The 25,526-nt window shown below is 39.2% G+C and overlaps 1 protein-coding gene across 1 annotated transcript in view; it reads right to left on the minus strand.

Moving 5' to 3' along the window:
- Smp_141790 (membrane associated guanylate kinase inverted related) overlaps positions 1-24,929 on the minus strand; it is a gene marked incomplete at its 3' end in the record, with an annotated part of 65,839 nt that extends 40,910 nt beyond the window's left edge. The window contains exons 1-4 of the mRNA XM_018799760.1: positions 24,858-24,929; positions 18,031-18,608; positions 17,669-17,788; positions 12,540-12,592 (exon numbers count right to left, since the gene is read on the minus strand). Of these exons, the coding sequence (XP_018651517.1) occupies positions 12,540-12,592; positions 17,669-17,788; positions 18,031-18,604 (747 nt within the window). The 5' untranslated portion in view covers positions 18,605-18,608; positions 24,858-24,929. The remainder of the gene's footprint in view (positions 1-12,539; positions 12,593-17,668; positions 17,789-18,030; positions 18,609-24,857) is intronic.
- Positions 24,930-25,526: the final 597 nt, after the last annotated feature.

Raw genomic sequence — 25,526 nt, forward strand, 5'->3', positions numbered from 1 at the left:
GAACCAGTCAGTCACAAATAATGTAAGTTGACAAAAATGTCAATCAGTTATAATTAATGTACGGTTCAGTGCGAATGTGAATCGTTTCAAGAGCCCTTACTATATGGATTAGGGCGAGGAAACTTACAAAATGAATACTGGAAGAGAATAATAGTAGTATCAATGAAAGTGAAGCAGATTAAACACTAGAAAAAGGAATAAATCTAATGGATACAAAATACGAAATGATACTGAAGCTCAGTGTTTATGGTAGGATAAAGAATAAATTTATCTGAGCCATTGTGATCTATCTTCAACCATGGATTGCACAGATCTCAAACAGTTGGTCTAAATTCACCAATATGACTCAGTTCAACAGTTAATGACTTTGTGAACTGATTTCATGTCTTGGTTTGAGCATTCAAACTACTCAGGAAATTATTAAGTTCCAAAATGCCCTGGTACGGCCGAGAGTGGGGAGAGTCCACTCTCCCTTGCGAACCGCTCTCACATGGCCACGCGTATATAGCCTCTGCCAAACAAGTCCTACTCACTGCCTTCTCTCAGCATTGCTGTTGTTTACGAAATTGAGAGGACGAAAAGCGAATGTCTGGCGCTTTAAAAGGGTTGGTGGATGTGGAGGATCCACCTAGGGGAGTTGGAAAACCCTGATTCCAAACAAATGGTGCATATGGGCTCCAGTATCCTGAGGGAACAAATGGCGTATGAATCAATCGTTGGTCACCGACTACCATGGGACTGCATCTCCTCACGATGCTCCACTAACTTGTGGACTAGACCTTCAGGTCAAAGGCTCCGAGTATGGCCCCCTAAGAAAACCACCTGCTTCAGTCTGGGCACCCGGGCAGTATCACAGCCCTCACACAAATCAAACGAGATTTGTGCGGCGCATATATATCTGGTGCTTCCTTGTACCAATATTTATGTGTTTAAATAAATTAATTAATTGATTAATCGTGTATTTATTTGTGATTGAAGTTCAATATGTATCATAATGCACCTAGAGACATTTATCGACATTTGTCGAAATGTCACACTATTCAACTAACTTCCTATTTGGCACAGTGTTCGGACATTAAAAGTTCCTACATGTAGTTTAGAGTGTGGTTTCAGATGACCAGGAATAACGTTCTGTGTACTCTAGTGGTGCGAGGTGATAAAAGGACGTGAGAAGGGTTAGTCGTGGAGATAAGAGAGTTATTAGGTGTAGGAAGGATTTGAATGTGACCAACTTGGTCTCGTGTGCAGTTACGGGTATGAGGGCTAATATCACTTCCCGGTTGCCTACACCGTGGAAGGGTATTTCTTGAGGGGCCTGAAAAGGAAGTTGGATTAGTGTTGGTCTTAACGCCCGGGGAGCGTGACCGCAGTGCCCAAGGGACAACTGCTTGAGGCCGGTCACGCACGGCCTTTTTGTAGGGGATTTTTGACGTGTTAGCTCCGTTTTGTAAAGGACCTTACCGCCGGAGACGTAAATCCGTGTGATAAGGCGAGGTGTGCATTTTTAGGGTCGACCTTTTCTAACCCCACCCCTCCTTGTGGGAAGGCAGCATCGCTGTTATGCTGGTTGTCTGAAGGAAACACCTTACTGCCGTCACACCTCTGTACAATAAGCAGTACGACTTCGCCTTCGGACCTTGGGATTGCTGCTTTTAGTCTTACCGCTCTTCAACCAACCTGTCTGACAAGGTAGGACCTTGAGGAACGATTGTTCCAGCCAGTATGGCTCGACTGGTTCATCACGATAGGCAAGCCCGACCACCACGTCAAGGTAGCAGCAACAGTCGGGTAAATCTTTCTGAAGCTCTACACTATCTCCTTCGTTTTATACACATACTAGTGACAGTAGTCAATTAAAATATTCAACATAATCTTAACAGTTTCAATCGTAATCAATTCACTGTCAGAAATATTACATCTAGGTACGAGAATAAAAAAGTATTTAGAAAATGAAACAGATTTTAGGATTCTTTATCTGCATCTATTTCTTCATCAGTTAACATGTATTAAGTTAATTACACAAGGAAATCATTACTAAACGCCAATTATATATATATATATATATATATATATATATATATATATACGTACAAAAGTATAGCAGTTACAACTGTTTTTTCTCCAGGTCTTAAAGTTAATTTCGCTTAGTCAGACGAAAAATTATCAACATAACATTCCCACGTTGTAATTTATGACAGTCTGATCGGTAACAGAAGAAAGTTTTGTGTGCGTGTTATGTAACAGGAAGGTGAATAATCGAATCGAATAATCATGTATATAAATAAAGTTATGGATCAGAGATTATAACATTAAGTCAGTCAATTTTTAGGGTTTCATTATGAATGAGGTAATCCTATGGGCTTAGAGACTGTTATCGCTAATCGGTTGCCTAAACGGTGAAAGGATACTTCTTGATGAAACGCCTGAAAAGAAAACCGGGAGAGAAATAAACTTGAAGACATGAGAGCATGACCTCAGAACTCAAGGAACAACTTCTTGAGTTTCGATACACACAGACTTTCTTAGAGTAGTTTTTGATGTGTTGACTTCGTACTTTGAAGGCCTCACTGCGAATGACGGAAATCCATAGGGCGAGGTAAAGTATTTTTTCAGGGTCTATTTTTTCTAACCTCCTCTTTCCGTTATGGGAGTGTGGCTACAGATACTGACTGTCTAAGGGGAACGCTTTTCTATTATCACACTCCTGAACAGTTGACAGTACGACTTCACCCTCGGACTTCAAGTTGCTGCTTTGAATCTTTCTGTTCTCTAACTGACCTGATTGGGATGCTGAGACGTAAAGAAATTAAATCTTCAAGACAATATAGCTCGATTAAGTCATCAGGGTGTGCCTCATCTCGTCGTGTTGGTGCAGTACGATAGATTAGACCAATACACATTTGTGCCAGGAACTACGACTAGCAGCATTTCAATCATTGGCATAAATGTATCACACAAAATATAGTCTATCTAAAGGCATCATATTTTTCCCAAACTGTAACTTAACAGACACTATTAATATTAATATCTTCTTACAAGTAATACTCAACAACATCACCGTTAAAGTTTATGTTCTTTTTGTATTCGTAATTATACACTGACTGTACATATATATGCGTGTGTACATATACCCAAATACAAGCCAACAAGCGGACACAGAGTAAATAATACACCCCAGATAGAAGAAACAAACTGCAGTAATAATAATACTAATAATAATAATAATAGTGTATATTTATGAATATGTTAACATAGTTAAATGGTAAATATCTAGACAAGAAAGTCCCTTAAATCAAGAAACAGAAGGGGAAAAAATTCTGATACCGATGCTGATGATAAAAATGTCAGACAAATCGATTTATATAAGCGAGAAAGGGAAAAAAAGAAGCAACATAAAGGCTTTGAAAGATATCGAAAATTGTAGTAATAATAAAAACTTTTAAAATGTAAAATTAGTTAGTTATCAACAACATAACTAGTGATAAATAAAAAAAAGAATAAGGAAACCAATGAAGATAAGAAATGAAATAGTAGTAGCCAAGTCAACTAAGCTAATGATGAAGTAGGTATGTAAAACAAGTAATAAACGAAAATATATGAAAGATATATATATCTATATTGTTACACGCCATCTAACTATGATAGATGTAAACGAATAGTAGACAAGTTGATTTATTAATCAGAGGATTTGTATAAAATCTTCGTAAAAATGAGTGGGGGAGATATTATTGGATGTATGTGCGTGTGTGTGTGTGTGTCTGTGATACTTATCAATTTGCAGTAGCTAAGTAACCAACTATAGATTTGTGTGCTTGATTTTAGACCACACCTAACTGGATAAAGATTAATTAAATATTACTATCCTAAAATTTAAACCGAAGTATATGGGATGGGTTATGTTTGAAATGTAACGACAATAACAAAATAGTTAGCTACACGTAATCGGTTTTAAACGATATTTCTTGTGTAACTGTTAATAATACCAATCCTTTATTCAAACTGAAGTATATAAGGTGAGAGTTCAAACCTGAAGGTTAACATTTCTAATATGAGCGCTAAATAAGTTGATAACCATCAGAAAATTATTCAAAAATGTACGTAAGTTTTGATTGCGTAAAATGTTCCAATATTCACAGTAAAAGAACATGGGTGGGGACAATCGAATGTATTTAGGCACAAATTTCAGACTATCTCACTAAAATCTGACAACCATGCAGTAAACAGTTAATTTGTAAAATAACAATCAATTGTCTCAATCTTGATTATTCCTTCTGCAAATATCAGTCCATCTTTTCTGATTTCATTGTTCATGCATTTTTATACCGATTGCGCTTCGTCCCTGTTCTTTCCTTATCGATCTTCTGCCAAAATATATTATATGCCTGACCATCACCATATACTACTTATGTGGATATAAGTAACCCACACCACACTAGTTATAGTGTTAACAAATGACAAACTATAATTGTACATGACAGTGTAACAACGAGAGAAAGTGAGTAATCATTGTGTATTTCACTTATTACATCTCATTTACGTCCACTTTTACCACTAATCTTATTTCTTTAACCTCTTTTGTTTTTTACAATGTTATCTTACTTTGTTTGCATATGGCAGATATTTTTTCGGTGACCAGTTATACCAGTATGTGTATTAAGTAGTCAATCAGTCAGTCACAACGTAGAACTTCACACACACGTACATCAGTTCGAGTTGCCATACCACATTAGAACAGAGATGCAGTTGTCGATTCAAATCTCATAGTGGTAGAAGTAGTAAGAGTATAAGCAGTAATCGGAAAGATTAGGGTTTGAAGATGTTATTCAAGGATTATAATACAGTGAAATAAACTTGGAAAGAGAAAAAAAATAAAGACATGAAGAATTCAGAAGATTAGAATTTGGTAGAACACAAAGAGTGGATACACCTTTGCCATTGCAAACAATTTTGAGCCATATCATTCAAGGTCTCCAACCATCGATTGCTATCATCTCGCGAATCCCAACCAGGCAGTCTACACCTACCAGCATGGCTCAGTCCAATTGTCAGTGACTTCATGGATTTGTGCCACGTTTTGGTCTGGTCGCCCTAGTTTTCTTTCAACCTATTCCTACACCATAAAGCATTGCACGTTCATGGTTGGGCATACGTAACACATGTCCCAGCCATCTTAACTGATTAAGTTTCACTACTCCATCAATCGACTTGCCATCCTAACCTAGTACCTGTTTCCTAACAACTGCATTACTTACTCAGTGGTCCCAGGATATACGAGCAATGCTTCGAAGACACCTGTGATCGAACACTAGTAGCCTACGAATATCCTCTACTCTTATCGGCCATGTTTCACTGCCATAAAGTAGGACGGACCGAACTGCCGCACAGTAAACCCTTACTTTCGTTGCTAGACGGATATCTCGCCTACTCCATAAATGACGCAAGTTGGCGAAAGCTAGACGAGCCTTCTGTATCCGTGCTGAGATTTCGTCACACTCCAGACCACAAGGGCTGATGAGACTCCCAAGATAAGTGAAGCTGTCAACACGCTCAACTACTTCACTCCCTATCATTAGTTCAGGTGTCGATGCAACCCAATCCTGAAAAAACATTTTGCACTTCGATGGGGAGAATCGCATTCCGAACATGCTTGCATAGTTGCTTATAGTGGTCAGAAGACTCTGCATATTGTCAGCGTCTTCACCGAATAAAACTGTCTTCTTAGCCTGCGCTTAAGCTGACTCCGCTCTACGTTATGTTCAGAGCCAGGTGAGATGAGTTTTCGAGCGTCTATCAGTGCGGTAGATGCTGCTGAGGTCCAGTGTTTCTCCCTAACCTTATGGTTTACCGTACTAGTGGATATCACTGCTGTTTCCACAGCTTTACGGATGTCATTCCACGCTGTCTCGGGGTGGGCACAACTTATATGGCTGCCTTACTGTTTTTCTAGTTGTTCCTGAAAGTAGAGAAAAACCATTATATTCATCAAATTTAAACGATTCCAAAACGTGATCATTCTAGCGAAATTTCGACTCACTCTCATACGCGCGAATATTTACACACACACACACCAACTCTGGTATTTATTCATTTACATTTGGTTAGTAACCGGTTACTAAATCCTTCCAGCCCCCCCCGAATCAGATTCATTCTTAGCTTTTACCTATTTCAACTATATATGGACTTCTAAGCTACTTTTTTGACTGTATTTCTGTTAAGAAAGCACTTTAGCATTGATTACTTAACTTTACATCTAAATCTGTCAATCTTTATTCAGATTTCATAGAATCTTAAATTGATTTTCAATCAAATAAAGTACATTTATGACTTTTAACCCAACAGTGAAGATAACATGTCTTGTGTGGCAAATCATTGTAAGTAACAAACATATTCTACAGAAATATTGAGAAAAAAAGTAACTATGTAGCTTCAAAAAGATATTTCTTAACCGGGGCTACCTGTTTTTCAGGACCTCTCCGAAATATTGATTGTTAATGTTTTATGGATGGATAATTTTGGTCTTCAACACAAGTACTGTACACCGTATAAGTCATGCCCCCTAAAGTCCAGTTGATATTGTAGGCTAAAGTACGACTTCCGTTACAATGTGGCAGAAACTTTTACTGTTTAAATAAACATTCAATAATAGATAACATGAGGCACAAAACCACTATGTAACCCAATATAATAAGTAGTTTTCCTGTTTAAGAAAACTTATAAAATGAAAGTTATTGATACATGAAATATTTATGAAAGCTATGAAAAACTAGAAAGGACTGAGTATCTGTTACTATAAACTGTCTATCTAGTGGGATACATTGTCAGGAGGCCAAGCGACGGTTAGGTCTAAACAGAAAACCAATACATGAAGTCATTTACTATTTGACTAAACAATATTATGAGAAATAGACATCTTTATTTGAATTTCACAGGATGATCTTATTCTATTATTGTTAACCTGAAGTGGTGATATAACTTGAAACAAGGTTTTTATGGATGCAAATCCATTCATTATTTACCTTGAACTAAATGTAGATATCAAATATTTTCCATACTTATCAACTCTACAATGTTCGCCTATGTTTTCCTTTAATTTTTTCCATTACAGATGATATTATTTTCATGTACGTTGACTTCGTTATTCTTTATCTTGCGTTAATCACCTCTTTAGTAGATATGATAGGAGATATACTAACTCAGAAAATATCGTCATTTCATTTAGCTGCAAAGGGCTAGCTTCTGTTGGTCCTTCACGACTCCTTGGCTGGGGTCCGAGAGATGGTTCAACACAGTGGCTAGAGACGTTATCAGATATGGCTCAGAATAGAAGCCAGTGGCGAACCTGCTGTAATCTTTTACTTTCTTCATAAAGAGTGGTTATAACTTCTTAACTGAGTCTTCTCCCGACCGTTGCTGCTACCTTGACGTGGTGGTCGGGCTTGCCTATCGTGATGATCCAATCGAGCTATGCTGGCTGGAACAATCGTTCCTCAAGGTCCTACCATGCCAGACAGGTCGGTTGAAGAGCGGTGAGACTAAAAGCAGCAATCCCAAGGTCCGAAGGCGAAGTCGTACTGCTGACTGTACAGAGGTGTGAAAGCAGTAAGGTGTTTCCTTCAGACAACCAGCATGACAGCGATGCTGCCTTCCCACAAGGAGGGGTGGGGTTAGAAAAGGTCGACCCTAAAAATGCACACCTCGCCTTATCCCACGGATTTCCGTCTCCGGCGGTAAGGACTTTTGAAGAACGGAGCTAACACGTCAAAAATCCCCCACAAAAAGGCCGTGCGTGACCGGCCTCAAGCAGATGTCCCTTGGGCACTGCGGTCACGCTCCCAGGTCGTTAAGACCAACACTAATCCAACTTCTTTTTCAGGTCCCTCAAGAAATACCCTTCCACGGTGTGGGCAGCCGGGAAGTGATACTAGCCCTCATACCCTTAACTGCACACAAGACCAAGTTGGTCGCTTTCAAATCCTTCCTACACCTAATAACTCTGTTATCTCCTCGACTAACCCTTCCCACGTCCTTTTATCGCGTCGCACCGCTAGGGCAAACGATTCGAGTACACAGAACGTTATTCCTGGTCTCTTGAAACCACGCTCTAAACTACATATAGGAACTTTTAATGTCCGAACATTGTGCCAAATAGGACAACAGGCTTCCTTAGCTAGAACTCTAGAATCTTACACCATCGATGTGTGCTGCGTCTCCGAAACGCGCATACAAGATCCGAGTAGTGTCATTCATTTGACCGCACCTAATCAAAATAAAGTTTCATCTCGATACACGCTCCGTGTATCTGGAAGCCCTGACGCTGCTTCCCGTGGCCTCGCTGGAGTAGGTATAGCATTAAGTCCTAGGGCAGAACTAGCTCTTTTAGACTGGATCCCAGTAGACAGTCGTCTATGCGCTGTTCGACTAAACGGATCAGTAAGGACTCGGAAAGATAGGGAAATTCGTCGTTGCCTCTTCGTCGTCTCTGCCTACTCTCCCACTGACTGCAGCTCAGACGATATAAAAGATGAGTTCTACAGGAAACTTTCTGACCTTCTCCGAGAAGCTAGGCGTTCTGATGTAGTAATAGTAGCAGGTGACTTTAATGCTCAAGTAGGTAAACTAAGTGAAAGGGAAGGACACCTGGGTGGATCTTATGGTGTCATGGCGAAAAGAACAGATAATGGCGACCGTCTGTTGCAGCTATGCTCAGATAACCGCCTATTTCTTGCAAATACTAACTTTAAGCATAAGGAAAAACATCTTTTGACCTGGCGACCCCCGAATTCGTCCCAACGTTGGACCCAATTAGATCACATCGCTATCAGCCACCGATGGAGGGGCTCGATAGAAGACTGTCGATCATTCTGGGGCACATGCTTAGATTCAGATCATGCTCTAGTGCGAGCACGTATTTGTCTGCGTCTTACTGGACGTAGGAAAGACACTGCAGGGAAGCCTCTAAGGGTTCTACTTAATGGTAGGCAAGCTAAGAATATATTTCAGGAACAACTAGAAAAACAGTTAGGCAGCCATGTAAGTTGTGTCCACCCCGAGGCAGCGTGGAATGACATCCGAAAAGCTGTGGAATCAGCAGTGATATCCGCTAATAAGGTAAACCATAACGTTAGGGAGAAACAATGGATCTCGGCAGCATCTACCGCACTGATAGATGCTCGTAAACTCATCCCACCTGGCTCTGAGCATAACGAAGAGCGGAGTCAACTTAAGCGCAGGCTTATAAGAAGTCTACGTAATGATCGTGAACAGTGGTGGGTAGCGAAAGCAAGAGAGATGGAAAAGGCGGCGGCAATAGGTAACAGTAGGCAGCTATTCAGACTCGTTAAAGAAACCGGTATTAGGAACCCGAATATCAGTGAAACCATCTCAGATAAAGATGGGCATATAATTCATTCTCAATCCAGGAGGTTGGATCGATGGGCAGAACACTTTAGGGATCAGTTCAACTGGCCTTCAGCCACACTTCAATTACCCACGATCCCCAGTCGTCCTGAATGGCAAATTGATGTAAGTCCTCCAACCCTCTGTGAGGTTGAAAAAGCTATAGGAAATCTGAAGCGAGGGAGAGCAGCAGGCCCTGACAGGTTGACCCCTGAGATTTTTAAGGATGGTGGTCCAGTACTAGCAGTGAGATTGACTGAGGTCTTAGGTAGAATCTGGGAACTGGACGTAATTCCATCTGACTGGTCCCAATCACTGATTGTGCCAGTTTATAAGAAAGGACAAAAGTCCTCTTGTGACAATCACAGAGGGATCAGTTTGACTAATATAGTGTCTAAAATATTAGCTTCAATAATACTAGGTCGCCTAACCAAAGCTCGTGAAGAGCAGACTAGAGAAAACCAAGCTGGTTTTCGACCTGGACGTGGTTGCATAGACCAGATATTCACCCTAAGTCAGGTCCTAGAACATAGACACAAATTCAGACGTCCCACAATAGTAGTATTTCTTGACCTTAAGGCGGCATTTGACTCTGTTGATCGTGAGGTTCTATGGCAATGTTTGTCACTGAAAGGAGTACCAAAGAAGTACATTAACCTCATAAAGGCTCTCTACTCGAGCACAACTGGTCGAGTTAGAGCCTATGGCGAACTGTCATCAGAACTGATTACCACAAGTGGCGTTCGTCAGGGCTGTCCACTCTCCCCATTCTTGTTTAACTTTGTCATTGACTTACTTTTAGAGATAGTACTTTCATCAGCTAAACCTCCAGGAGTTGAACTTTTACCAGGAGACTCACTTGTCGACTTAGAATACGCCGACGACATAGTTTTACTCGGTGAAGACGCTGACAACATGCAGAGTCTTCTGACCACTATAAGCAACTATGCAGGCATGTTCGGAATGCGATTCTCTCCCTCGAAGTGCAAAATGTTACTTCAGGATTGGGTTGCATCGACACCTGAACTAATGATAGGGAGTGAAGTAGTTGAGCGTGTAGACCACTTCACTTATCTTGGAAGTCTCATCAGCCCTTGTGGTCTGGTATGTGACGAAATCTCAGCACGGATACAGAAGGCTCGTCTAGCTTTCGCCAACTTGCGTCATTTATGGAGTAGGCGAGATATCCGTCTAGCAACAAAAGGACGGGTTTACTGTGCAGCAGTTCGGTCCGTCCTACTCTATGGCAGTGAAACATGGCCAATAAGAGTAGAGGATATTCGTAGGCTACTAGTGTTCGATCATAGGTGTCTTCGAAGCATTGCTCGTATATCCTGGGACCACCGGGTAAGTAATGCAGTTGTTAGGAAACGAGTACTAGGTAGGGATGGCAAATCGATTGATGAAGTAGTGAAACTTCATCAGTTGAGATGGCTGGGACATGTGTTACGTATGCCCGACCACCGACTGCCCCGACGTGCAATGTTTCATGGTGTAGGAGTAGGTTGGAAGAAAGCTAGGGGTGGCCAGACCAAAACGTGGCACAAATCAATGAAGTCACTGACAAGTGGACTGGGCCATGTTGGTAGGTGTAGACTACCTGGTTGGGATTCGCGAGATGACAGCAACCGATGGTTAGAGACCTTGAATGACATGGCTCAAAATCGTTTGCAATGGCGAAGATGCATCCACTCTTTGTGTTCTACCAAATTCTAATCTTCTGAATTCCTCATGTCTTTATCTTTTTCTCTTTCCAAATTTATTTCACTGTACTATACTCCTTCAATAATTTCTTGAAACCCCTAATCTTTTGGATTTCTGATTATACTCCTACTACTTCTACCACTATGGGATTTGAATCGATAACTGCATCTCTGTGCTAATGTGGTATGGCAACTCGAACTGATGTACGTACGTACGAAGTTCTACGTTGTGACTGACTGACTGAACTGAGTCTTCTGGTTGTACATTTCAGATCCCCCCATCATTACTCTTCTCTTTTTTTCATCCTATTTTTTCTTCTTCATATGTACGCGTCTTACCCCTTTCTCTTCCCACTCTCATTGTTTTGTATGGCGCATATGTATCTAGTGCCCCTATGTACCAATATGTATGTGTTTAAATAAATAAATAAATAAAAACATACACTAACTCGGATTGATATAAATATGTATCAGGTCTAAACAATAGTTACATAACACATTTACCAAGTACAGGTCTATATATATTTACTCGGTTTTAAGCTACACACTATTTGTGTGAGATTTAATGGTCAAAATAAATGAGTCTGCAAATTATAGATTGAAACAACAATGCTTTAACTATCGAAGTACTAGTGTTGATAACTGACGGTGAATAAAATTGGAATTATCAGAAAATAAGAAAACTGTACAAAATAATGTCTACTGAAAAACAATTACACATCATAATACACTTATACTTACACTTTCAATGAGTGAACAACCATTAGTCATTGACGTATTGACATGATTAGACATAGTAGCAGTATTCATATTAGTAGTGTTAGTATTGGTAGTAGTTGTAATAGTAATAGTATTGGCAGTAACTGACATTGTTGTTGTTGTTGCTGTAGGCAACATGATTGTTTTATGATCATCCATTAAATGAATATCGTTAGGTGACCATAAACTAGCTTCATCATTCGAAAATTTTGGACGTGGTAGGTATAATTTACCATTTAATTCATTTAATCCATTTAACTGTTTACTGTTATTGTTGTTATCGATTGTTTTTGTCAAAAAATTTTCAGTTGTGCATAAAGTCAACAGATTAGTCGATGCTTTACCATGATTAATATTAATATTATTAGTATTACAGGCAATATTAGAATTTTTTGTTATTGATGAATTGCGAATTGGTGGAGGCGGTGGTGGAGAACATGTTGGTAATTGTTGTAATGGATCATTTAATTTTACACTATTACTAGTGTTATTACTGCTACTACTACTACTGGTAGTAGTAATGTTACTGCCATTAGTCCCCGAAGCAGCAGTGGTAGTGGTAGCATGCATTGCAAATGTATTAAATGAGCTTAGTGGTGCTAATGGCGGTGGGATTCTACACGCATCATCACTGATTTGTGAAATATCTGTAGAGGATAAGTGGAATTGTTCTAAGAACACAGGATCTAAAGCAGTAGAATTAGGGTCTGGTCGAGGTGTACCATAATGATTACCTAGGAAAACGAAAAGAAAAGGGACCAAACATTTTAAAGACAACTTATATGTAAGAAAACAAATAACATTCAAGATGGGCGTGTACATACGTAATGTGACCTTTTAGCATATAGCACTGAAAATGATTACTAACACACGACATTCAGACCCAAAATTTCCAAACTTCATAGGGTGACCCATGAGTATATTATTCCTTAGAGAATAATTGTCAGTGTGTATTTCAATGCTAGGATCCTAATGTATCCCGTTGATAGAACAATGTCTCATTTACTTAATGCTTTTTTATTTCGCTAATAGGAAACCTAACAATTAGGATCTACACACATTTGTTCCAGATCCTAATTCGATTATAACTGTCTGATCAGAATCAACACTATTGTAGTAAGGGCTGTTTTTGACACGAAGAATTAGTCTATTACATCGCAAAAGTATTTAGATTGAAGTGTCTAATACAAAGGTTACACATAGCCCAACCAGGACCAGGAATGATGATAGATGTAGGACTGATTTGAACAAAAAATTAACGGTTATTAGATCAAGTTACGACATCAAGAAAAAAAGTTACCGACTGTTAGCTTAATTCAAGTAGAGCAGTAATAACTTTCTGTATAATAATACATAAGATGTGCGTAATCAGTAATAAATTTGAAGTGGATAGCAAAGATGCGTACACATTTACTAATTATTTTCTTGTAAATCTTCAAAATATCTCTTTTATTTACTTGTTTTCCATTTGTTTTTATTACTATCGTTAGTTTACGGGTGTAATTCATTATAGTTGTGCAGTAATGTAATGCCCTCAAATGCCCTGGTACGGCCGAGAGTAGGGAGAGTCCACTCTCCCTCTCCAAATGCTCTCATATGGCCACGCGTATATAGCCTCTGCCAAACAAGTCCTACTCACTGCATTCTCACAGTGGCATTACTGTTGTTTACGAAATTGAGAGGACGAAAAGCGAATGTCCGGCGCTTTAAAAGGGTTGGTGGATGTGGAGGATCCACCTAGAGGAGTTGGAAAACCCTGATTCCAAACCAATGGTGCATATGGGCTCCAGTATCCTGAAGGGACAAATGGTGTATGAATCAATCGTTGGTCTTCGGCTACCATGGGACTGCATCTCCTTACGATGCTCCACTGCCTTGTGGACTAGACCTTCAGGTCAAAGGCCCCCTAAGAAAACCACCTGCTTCAGTTTAGGCACCTGGGCAGTATCACAGCCCTCACGCAAATCAAATGAGATTTGTGTGGCGCATATGTATCTGGTGCTTCCTTGTACCAATATTTATGTATTTAAATAAATAAATAAATGTATATTAATACACAGGGTTTTTTGCTATTGTCCTTATTTCTCTCTCTCCCTTTTATTGACATGCAATCATCACTGGCTGCAAACAAATAAGTGCGAACTAATGTTTTTCCTGGATAACAGAGACAAGTGTAGTGAGGCAATACAGTGGTCAAAATACTGAGCTTCTAGCCATTTGAGTGCAGGTTTGAATCCTTATCCATCTACCTTGGACTGTGGTACCTGGATAGTATGGCAAAACGTGTTGCTCAAAACCGATTGAGATTTAGTTCGCGAGTTACATTAATTTTTTTTACATTTTAAATAGAATACAAGACAATATAAGTTTGTTTAGTAATGGAATTGGTTGATATTACGCGAACAGCAAACGGAAACAAACCCATATGTCTGACTACTTGTACATCTTATAGTTTGAATTGATGTATACTCTGTTGAAAAAATTCCACTACTATTTCAATTTAAATAGCTTCAGATGTGGTTTAGTTAGTGTAAAAAGCATGAAGTAAAGGTTATGGATTGATCATAGTTAAATGTCGGCTTAATGGTTTACAGGTTAAAACCAAATGTCCTGGTTTCGATCCCCGTATGCTCAGTCGTGGATACGCATTGCTGAATCCCATAGTGGGATGAAATGGCAGTCTAGTGCTACTAGGTTTTCAATGATGGTTTAACTTGAATCGGTTCATGATTTCAATGAATTAAAGAGTTCAAATTTACTGAAGTCGAAGTAGCTTAACCTTAATTTTTTGGTTATTACGTATGCATGACTAAATATTCTTTCAAACAAACTACAATACGGGATTTTTGAGATTTTCACAACACAAATACTATTCAGAAATGGTCATATTGGACTATTAAAAGAGACGAAAAACAGTACCATTGTCTTGTACATTATCATATATATATCACCAATATAGACATACATATCTAAGCGACTAATAATCATCATCCATCATATTATTTTTATCACTATGCTGGTTGAATAAGTGAGCAACCCATTGTACACTTGTGCATGTGCGTGATATGTGTGAATAAATCTTTATGCAAATAAATTCAATCATGTATGAATCAGCTCATTATGTATTCACTCTTGCAACCAATTGGAAATCATACAAATTTATTCAAATCAAGGTTGAAGTTAACTAACCTGTAAAATAAAACCTACTGAAACCAGAAACTATTGTGCAAACGTTACTACCATCAAAAAACAGGGTTAACAACCGCACTATTGTAATAAACGACACAAAAGTGAGACAAGGTATCATGAGTCATAAAGATTACTACTATTAACACTGGTGCCTTTCATCATAGGACGAAGTTATAAGTTAATTGACAGCTTAGCGTATGCTTGTCCTTATCAATATACACATGGATAGGACCTTTTTAGATAATAAACTGAAATAGAACAAAGAATTGAAAAGAAAACAATTCATAGGATAAATTTTTAAGAATGAAACTGAGGAATGGATGTAGTATGTAAAAGTGAATGCTAAGATGAACTAACAAAAATGTGATTTGAAACAACGCCATTAAAAGAAATTGAAGACTACATATTTATCCTCCGTAATACTTACTCCTGCTACTCCTCATGGAGGAGCATATGCCGCTCACCAGCATTCACCATCCAACTCTGTCCTGGGCAATCCTTTCTACTTGTTTTCAGTTGTTATTCATTCTTTAGATGTTTGCTTCCAATTCCCGACACCATGTGTTCATTGGTCATCCACTTTTTCGTTTCCATTCAGGATTCCAAGTTAGCGCCTACCTCGTGATGCAGTTTGATGATTTCCTTACTGTGTAGCCTATCCACTTTCAAAGTCTTTTTCCAATTTCCTCTCCAGCTAGAACCTGTTTTGTTCTCTTCCACAGTCGGATGTCACTAATGGTATCCGAACAACGGACATTGAGTATTTGGCGTAGACAACTGCTTATAAGTACTTGTACTTTTTTAATGAAGGTTGTAGTCGTTCTCCAAGTTTCAGCTCCGTACATTGGAACCGTCTTGACTCTCGTATTGAAGATTCTCACTTTGACGTTGTCTTGCAGACAGTTGTTTTGGGTTTCATATACTCTTCAACTGTAAAAATGTTGTCCTTATTTTGTCAGTCCTTGTCTTTACGTCTACATCAGGTCCTCCTAGTTCATCGATGATGATGCTAAGATAGGTACGTGAATGTTTCCACCTCTTCTAGAGTTTCACCATCAAGTGTGATTGGGTTGGTGTTCTCCGTGTTGTATTTGAGGAACTTGGTTTTCCCCTTGTGTATGATGAGGCCTCCTGATGCAGAGGCTGCTACTACACTGTTTGTCTTGGCCTGTATTTGTTCGTGTGTATAGGATAGAAGGGCCAGGTCATCTCTGAAGTCCAAATCGTCTAGTTGCATCCAATCTGTTCGTTTTATTCTGTGCTTCCCGTCAGATGTCAAGGTCTTCATAATCCAGTTAATCAATATAAGAAAGTGGAAGGGGGAGAGTGGGCAGTCTTGTCTGACTCAGGTCCTTACTGGAAATGCATCTGTCAGTTGTCCTCCATGCACCACTTCGCACGGTAGTCCGTCGTATGGATCCCGTATTGATGATTTTCTCAGGTACTCACACCATAGTGTCGAAGAAGTTTCCATAGTGTTCTCCTATCCACATAACCAAACGCTTTCTGATAGTGGGGGAATTTGATGTATAGTGACGAGTTCTATTCAATTAATTGTTCGACGATGATCCTAAGTGTCGTGATTTGGTCTGTACACGACCGATCCTTACGAAATCCAGTCTGTTGATCTTGAAGTTGAACGTCTACTGAATCTTTTATCCAGCTCAATAACACTCTGTTGAAAACTCTTCCTGGTACCAGTAGTAGTGTGATTCCTGTGTTGTTCTCACATTTGCTCAGATCTCCTTTGTTTTGTATCATGATGAGGTATCCATCTTCGCAGTCTGTCGGTGGCACTTGTTCTTCCTCCTAAATCTTCCTGAATAGAACATAGAGCATGCTTGCAGTTACTTTTATATGTGACTTTATTGCTTCGTCTGGCATATTGTCAGGTCGTGCTGCTTCGATATCCGATGGATTCAAAGGTACTGGTCTACTTAGGAGTTCCTCGAAGTGCCTCACCCATCTGTTCTTTTGTCCTTAAATTTTAGTGATTGGCTTTCCTTCTTTGTCCTTGATCGGTCTCTCTGGTTTACTATATTTTCCTGTCAGTTTCTTCATCGCATCATATAGTTGTTCATCTCCTGTAATAACTCATCAATTATATTATTAGCTAGAAATGTTTTGTGTTTAGTGAAAATGTAAAATATTGTGACTATCGAATTCCTATTTGATGTAGTTCATGAGAAAGATTTTTTGGGGAGTAGTAGGAAGATTATATATACCAACTTTGCCCACATCCCATTATTCAATAATGATAATAATAATAATAATCTGTTTGCCAAGTACATGTTTATGTACGCATAAACATTTTTCTATACTAGACCCCGAACCAAACTTATATGTGAAGGCTGGCATTGTCATTAGACAGCTCAAACTAATCAGTCTAGCTTTCTAAATGAAGTAAATACTCTAATCATTTTACGCTTAAAATGAAGCAGATAATGACATTACTCTGAAATCTGACATACATCCATTGAGAAACATATCTCACGATAAACCATTATACACGAAAATACAATGTCCATAATTATATCTTAGCATAATATTATAAACAGAAACTACACTAAATTAGAAAACTACCGAATAAAATACGGTTGAAAACAGTGAGAGTATAATACCTTTATACATTCCACTTTCTAATAATTGTCCACTACGTTCAAGTGCAAGAAATTGAGGTACATTCATAAAACGATAATGGACTCCATCTACTTCTTCTGCTCTGGGTAATCTAGTTGTACCTAACAATAAGAGAATATATGAAAAGATTTAAATAAGATTTACAATTAACTGTCGACCACCAACCGTATAAAAGAACAAAGAACTTTGAAGGTGAATTAAGGAAGCGGTTTAGGTTGTAGCGATTTTCAGAACTGGGATCCAAAATAAACAAAATGTGTACGATATAAAAAAAAGAAAGGATAGGATAAAAAATATCCCAATATCAAATCATTATTTAAGTTTTTAGAAAATGTTTACTTACAAGGTACTACACGTTGATAAACATTCTCTCGTATTTTTTCTTGAAGGGCATACTCTGGTGAGTCCATCGCAAATGAAATGGCCAAAAAGCTTGACAACATTGTACTACTTGTAACTAATGCATGAGGTGGACTAAGATGTAATCGGACATGTGAATGAGATTGTAGGCAAGCATTACATAATGTAATAGCATCACGTTTTGTATAACCTGAGAGTTCATAACCATCAATAGCTAAGATTATATCACCCGGTTCCATGGATTTCGAATTATTGTTATTAGTATTATCATTATTATTAGAAGTGGTAGTAGAGCCGTGATAGATAATACGAGATGGATCGAATTGAGCACCGACTACACAAAACATACCAGCATCTGAACCTCCATCAATTGGAATAACTGGTATATCACCACTATTGTTATTATTACTATTCTCGATTTTCGCAGATATAACTATCTCATAGCATTGTTCTAACCATCGATATTGTTTTGAATTTTTTTCAGAATTGGCTTTTTGAAGAGATGAAACAAAATTCGCACCATCCTGTTTTGTTAACTCACTTTTCATTTCCTTCATTTCTCTTAAACAAAGACAAAAAGTGGGAGAAACTTTAAACGAATGGTAAACTTTACAAAATAACCAAACAATCAGTAAAACAGAACATTTTTTTCTGGTTCAAGCTGCTATGTCTCATAACATACTTCTGGCTGCCTCAGTTGAATGTTCATGATTTATTGGAGAAAGTCAGACAGACCCCGTAGCTAGTAAGGTGCAGGAGCAAGTGAGATATTATGAGTATGTGAATTATTTACTTAGTCAATGTCATTTTTCGCATTTCCCTGTTTGGTGATTCCGATCATCAACGCATCCAAGAAAAATTACTTCACCTCTAACAATAAAGTTTTTCATGCAATCTTATTCTTTTCTAACCGGAGTGAATGCCAAGGAGATGATAGTGACTGAATATAACAGCATAACGTAGTAGTTTATTATTAATTTACTAGATATACATTTGTGCACTTGTCTTCGAACCCCACTTTATGTTAGTGATATTACTCAGGTGCACAAACCAAAGTAGGTTGAGGAGGGTTTAAACCTGAGACTGAGTGAAAGTCAAACGACCTAACCACTTGTCACAACTCTAGTTCACGGGCTCATCGACTGATTTAACAAATTTATGTGGCATACCACTTATCTGATTGTTCCATTATAAGCAGGTAGTTTCAAGGATATCGACAATTAAAAACCACGAATATTTGCGGGAAGGTGCTGACGATATTGTTCAAAACGACAGTGAAAGCCTCACGGTTAAGCCATTTAGCTTAGATAAGTGAACAATACCAAAAATCTATCTATCCATACTACCTTAGAATATGTTTTATAGCCAAAACAAATTATATGAAGGATAAAAATTCGTAAGTTCGAGTCATTAGCGATCACTTTGAGTAATGAAAAGGATGAGTTAGACAAGGACAGCAAAATTTGCAGCCTGAGTGGATTGCTTTGGCACTACCATTTAGTTACATGTTTTTGAATAAAGTTGAACACTAGCTCTCAAATGCCCTGGTATGGCCGAGAGTAGGGAGAGTCCGCTCTCCCTCTCGAAATGCTCTCACATGGCCACACGAATATATAGCCTTTGCCAGGGAAGTCCTACTCACTGCCTTCTCGTGGCATAACTGTTGTTTACCAAATTGAGAGGACGAAAAGCGAATGTCCGGCGCTTTAACCGGGTTGGTGGATGTGGAGGATCCACCTAGAGGAGTTGGAAAACCCTGATTCCAAACAAATGGTGCATATGGGCTCCAGTATCCTGAGGGAACGAATGGCGTATGAACCAATTATTGGTCACCGGCTACCATGGGACTGCATCTCCTCACGATGCTCCACTACCTTGTGGACTAGACCTTCAGGTCAAAGGCTCCGAGTGTGGCCCCCTAAGAAAACCACCTGCTTCAGTCTGGGCACCTGGGCAGTATCACAGCCCTCACACAAATCAAATGAGATTTGTGCGGCACATATATACCTGGTGCCCCTTTGTACCAATATTTATGTGTTTAAATAAATAAATAAATAAATAAACAGCTAATAGTGGAATTCAGAACGGGATTCCCAGTGTGAGCCTCAATACTGAGATGCAGATCAGTCAGTCAGCTACAACGTAGAACCAGGCATATATATGCATCGGTCCAAGTTGCCACACCTCATTAGTACAACAAGGTGAATACCAAATTCATGGTAGTTACTTAATAGGCATTATTATATGAAATAAAGATTGCATAAAAGGATGCAATACAGGAAGAAAGAATAAGTTCTTAGAAATAAAGGTATAAATTAATTTTAATCTCACGGTTTAAGGGAGGACGAAGAGTGCATACACCTGCGCCATTGTGATCGATTCTGAGCCATGTCACCCAGAGTCTCCAACAATTAGGTACGATAGTCACGCGGACCCCAATCAAGTAGTCTGCATCTACGAACATGGCTCAAACCAGAAGTCACTTCAATGACTGATGCCACGTTTTAGTTTAACCGACCCTAACTTTGTTCCACCTGTATCCAACACCAGTCAGCATTGCGCGTCGTGGTAATCGGTTTTCAGGCATACGCAACACGTGGCCCAACCATCTCAGTCGGTGAAGATTTACAACCTCACCAACTGACTTACCATCATTCCCTAATACCCTGCGTCTAACCTCACTATTATTTACCCAGTGATCCAAGCAGATGTGAGCAATATTTCTAAGATATCTGTGATCGAATACTAGTAACTTACGAGTATCTTCTACTCTTAATGGCAGCGTTTCACAACCATAAAGTAAAACAGAACGAACTGCTGTGCAGTATACTCGTCCTTTAAATGATAGACGGATAACTTGCCTTCGTGATAGGTAGTGGCGTATTTTCGGCAAAGACCAGACGAGCTTCCTGAATCCGTGTAGAAATTTTGTCAGACACCAACCCACTAGGGTTGACCTGACTTCCAAGATAAGTGAAGTCGACGTGTTCGACTACTTCACTCCCTATGCTTACTTCAGGTGTTGACGCAGACCAGTCCTGGAGTAACAATTTACATTTAAAGGGGAAGAAACGCATTCCAAACATCCTTGCATTGTTACTCAGTGCTACCAAAAGACTGCATTTTATCAGCGTCTTTACCAAACAGGACTCATCTGCACATTCCAAGTCGATGAGTGGACCTCCGGAAGATCGATTCCCGAAAATTCAGTCGACGAGAACGTTATTCTCAGTAGTAGATCTATGATGAAACTAAACAAAAATGAAGATAGTGAACAACCTTATCTGACACCACTTGAGGTTTCAAAATTAGATGACAGTTCGCCATAAGCCCTCACTCGACTGGTAGTGTTCGAGTAGAGAACCTTCACAAGGTTTATGTACTTCTGAGGTACACCTTTCAATGACACACTGCCACAGAACCTCTCAGTCTAAAGAGTCAAATGCTGCTTCTAAGTTAAGAAAGACTATTATTGTCTGACGCCGATAAGCATGCCTGCGTGTGGTTGATACAGCCACGACCAAGTCTGAAGCCAGTCTGATTTTCTCGTGTTTGCTTTCACAAGCCTTTGTTAGGCGTCCGATCGAGGTTAGTATTTTAGATGCTATGTTAGTCAAATTAATCCCTCTATGGTTATCACAGGATGATTTTGACCCCTTCTTATATATTAGGACAACCAATGATTGCGACCAATCAGATGGGATTAAATCCAATTCCAAGATTTTAGCCAAAATATTAGTAAACCTAATCGCTAAAACTGGACCACCATACTGAAAGCCCGACCATTGCTGCTACCTTAACGTGGCGGTTGGGCTTGCCTATCGTGATGGACCAATCGAGTCATACTGGCTGAAATAATCGTTCCTCAAGGCCCTACCATGTCAGACAGTTTGGTTGAAAAGCGGTAAGACTAAAAGCAGCAAACCCAAGGTCCTAAGGTGAAGTCGTACTGCTTACTGTACAGAGGTGTGACGGCAGTAAGGTGTTTCCTTCAGACAACCAGCATAACAGCGATGCTGCCTTTCACAGGGGGGTGGGGTTGGAAAAAGTAGACCCTAAGAATGCACACCCTCATACCATCAGGCTCTGAACACGATGAAGAGCGAAAGCAAATCAGATCTAGGTTAACCAAAAGTCTAGCTAACGATTGTGAGCAGCGGCGGGTAACGAAAGCAAAAGAAATGGAAAAGACAGCGGTTGTAGGCAACACCAGACAACTCTTTAGACTAATAAAAGAAACCAGAATTAAGAAGTCAAGTGTAAGCGAAACAATTTCGGAAAAAGACAAAACCTTTATCTGCTCTCAGCCCAGACGTATGGAACGATGGGTGGAACACGTTAGAGAACAGTTTATCTGGCCTTCAGCTACTCTACAGTTACCCACCATTCTCAAACAGTGGGAAGAATAATAGCAATTGGAGAGGGAAACTAATTATGAGTACAGTGATCTTGAGTGCTGTTAGAGGTATGAGGGCAGTTGTCACTTCCCGGTTGCCCACACCGTGGAAGCGTTCTTCTGGAGGTACCTGAAAACAAAATTGGGTTAGAGGTGGTCTTAGTGACCTGAGAAAGTGACCGCAGTGCCCAAGTAAAAACTGTTTGAGGTCGGTCACACACGACCTTTTTGTGGGTAATTTTTGTGTTAGCTCCGTACTTGTTGGGACCTTACCGCCGGAGACGGATATACCCCTCCTTGCGGGAAGGCAGCATCGCTGTTATGCTGGTTGTCTGAAGGAAACACCTTACTGCCGTCACACCTCTGTACAGTAAGCAGTACGACTTCACCTTAGGACCTTGGGTTTGCTGCTTTTAGTCTTACCGCTTTTCAACCAAACTGTCTGACATGGTAGGGCCTTGAGGAACGATTATTTCAGCCAGTATGACTCGATTGGTCCATCACGATAGGCAAGCCCAACCACCACGTTAAGGTAGCAGCACCGGTCGGGCTGAGATGCAGGTATATACAACTGAGTCCTAAGCGTAACGAAAAGTGTGTCCTGCATCCCACCGAACGTTAGTATTGAAATTTACTTACAGATGAGGTTAGATAAGTTGTTAAAACCCAGAGTTAAGAACACCAAAGGCTAAACGAATAAAAAATAGGGAGTGAAAAGTACTTATAGATTTCAAGACTTAAAGAAAGATTAGTTATATGTTCCAGTCTCAATGCGATGGCCACGCGTATATAGCCCCGTAAGAAAACCACCTGCTTCAATTTGGGCACCCGGACAGTATCACAGCCCTCACACAAATCAAATAAGATTTGTGCGGCGTATATATATCTGGTGCCCCTTTGTACCAATATTTATGCGTTTAAATAAATAATAAATAAATACATTTAGACAGAGTAAGCTGACAATCACCTTTACTAGATGTTTTCACGTTCTGGTTTGGTTGCCTATTACCTAATACAGGGCACATGACGTATAGATAGGCAGTGATCGGGCATTCAGCTACCCAATACCATGAAAACAAGCTTAACAAACTTAAATTAAGAATAGGGAGTTTGGAGAACGACTCTTGGACGTACTTAGCTACATGGTATTGTGTCATTATGGTCGGAGGGCAGTATCTGATGCTTTTTTGCGACTATCAAAAGTGATCAACTATTAGAACTTCATTGAAGAAGTAAATCGCTCTTAAGTGGTGTATGGATCTTCTTGACTAATTTACGAGTGAAATAATCTGCATACAAATATTAGATTACCACCAAATTATATGATTTACGAATGAATTCCAATATATCCCCATTATGGTGGCCACTGAGGAAAACAAATAACGGACTTATACACACATCTTACGATAGTCTTATCTGGGTGTTTGTTGACTCATTTTATTAGGCATTTACGAAGCATTCGGTTCTTATTTATAAATTTTGTAGGGCATATAACCTCTGTTAATCATATCGTGGAGTATTTTTACGAAGAGCCTTAAAATGTGTCTGCTGATAGGTCTGCCACTATTCTAACGAGCATAGCACTTAATTAGAACCGTAAGACCGTTTGAAGTATTTGAACTAACTGATGATTACTTTGAAATTGATTGTGTGTTTACTACGAATTCTAAATATGATAAGTTCACTTGTGTTCATCTAGTTCTACCTGCGTTAAATAGCACTATTTCAGGAATTCTTAGTACATTATTTCAACTACTCCTAATCATCATACCATCTTATCAACCTATCGCTCAGATTTAATAAGAGCCTGCTGCCTTTAGATTTAAACGTACGAGAAATGTAAATAACAGAATTAGGAATGCTTTGCGAAATACTAATAATCAGTGTTGGTTTACCAAGAAGAAATGTATTAGATTTATGTAGTGATTACAGTAGTTTTGTCGTAGGACAGTGATTTTTTTAACTTCGATGTAAATTTCATCGGCAGTAAAAACTAACCAGGAGTGGATCAGTTCATTTGCTAAAATTTATCATTCAATTGAAACATGAACATGTTTACTGCGGCCATCCTGAATATGAAACGAGTTGTATACATCTTAGTTTTAGTTACTTGTATTGCTGGATTCGATCTATGATACCAAATTTGCTACAAAACGACATGAAATTTATTCTTTCGTGTTCACATCGGACCTAGCGCAAACATATTCACTGCAACACAAAACGCTAAAAACGACATGGGCTCTGAAATGTATAAATTCTGAATGATTCAAAAAGTAGGGTAATAAAAAACCTATTAATGGCTAAGGTGTATTGGAACACGTCTCGTCACAGACAGGTGGTTTTATGCAGAAATCATAGCTTTAAAAATACGATGAAAATGCAAAATAACCGTATGAAACATAGAATAAAAGTACCTGAGGTTTACAAAATCATGAAGGCCTGAATCCCCTTTTGTCAGTGTTTTTAGCGGGGTCCAAGACTACCTTGATTCCAACCTTGATGTGGCCCTAATTCATCCAGAAAAACGATCAAGACATCAAACCTTGAACTAGTGACGAGTATTTGTCTTATGATTACGTCCAATTTTTAAAAGAGTATTTTATGTAGTGAAGAGAATAAGTTGTTGTTTAATTTCATCATGATTATGAAAGTTTGATGCATTTCGATTTGGAAAGGACAGGATGTTTGATGGCCTGTGTCAGTCTGGGCGATGATGGTCTCTCAGTTGATACAACTTTCTTTTGAAAGAGTCGACGAATGGAGCCTCAACCACGCGCTGAGGTAATGAATTCCACTCGTTAATGATTCGATGGGAAAGTCGACAGTCAGCTGACAAGTAATTTATCCCGGGCTTGTGAACTTTTTGGAGTGTCCTCGTAAATTTTCTGTTTCGGAAGACAAGAAAAATGAGGGCATATCAAGTGCGAATTTATCACTAAGCAATTTGAAAACAGTAATCAAGTCGCCTCTGATTCTTCGATATGACAACGGGAATAGGTTTAGCTTGGTGAGTCTAGTATCATACGGGAGCTTCGCTATTCTAGGATTCAGCTTAGTTGCTGTTCTCTGAACCCTTTCCAAGA

Source organism: Schistosoma mansoni, chromosome 3 (genome assembly GCF_000237925.1).
Source record: "Schistosoma mansoni strain Puerto Rico chromosome 3, complete genome".
In the NCBI taxonomy this organism is placed as follows: Eukaryota; Metazoa; Platyhelminthes; class Trematoda; order Strigeidida; family Schistosomatidae; genus Schistosoma; species Schistosoma mansoni.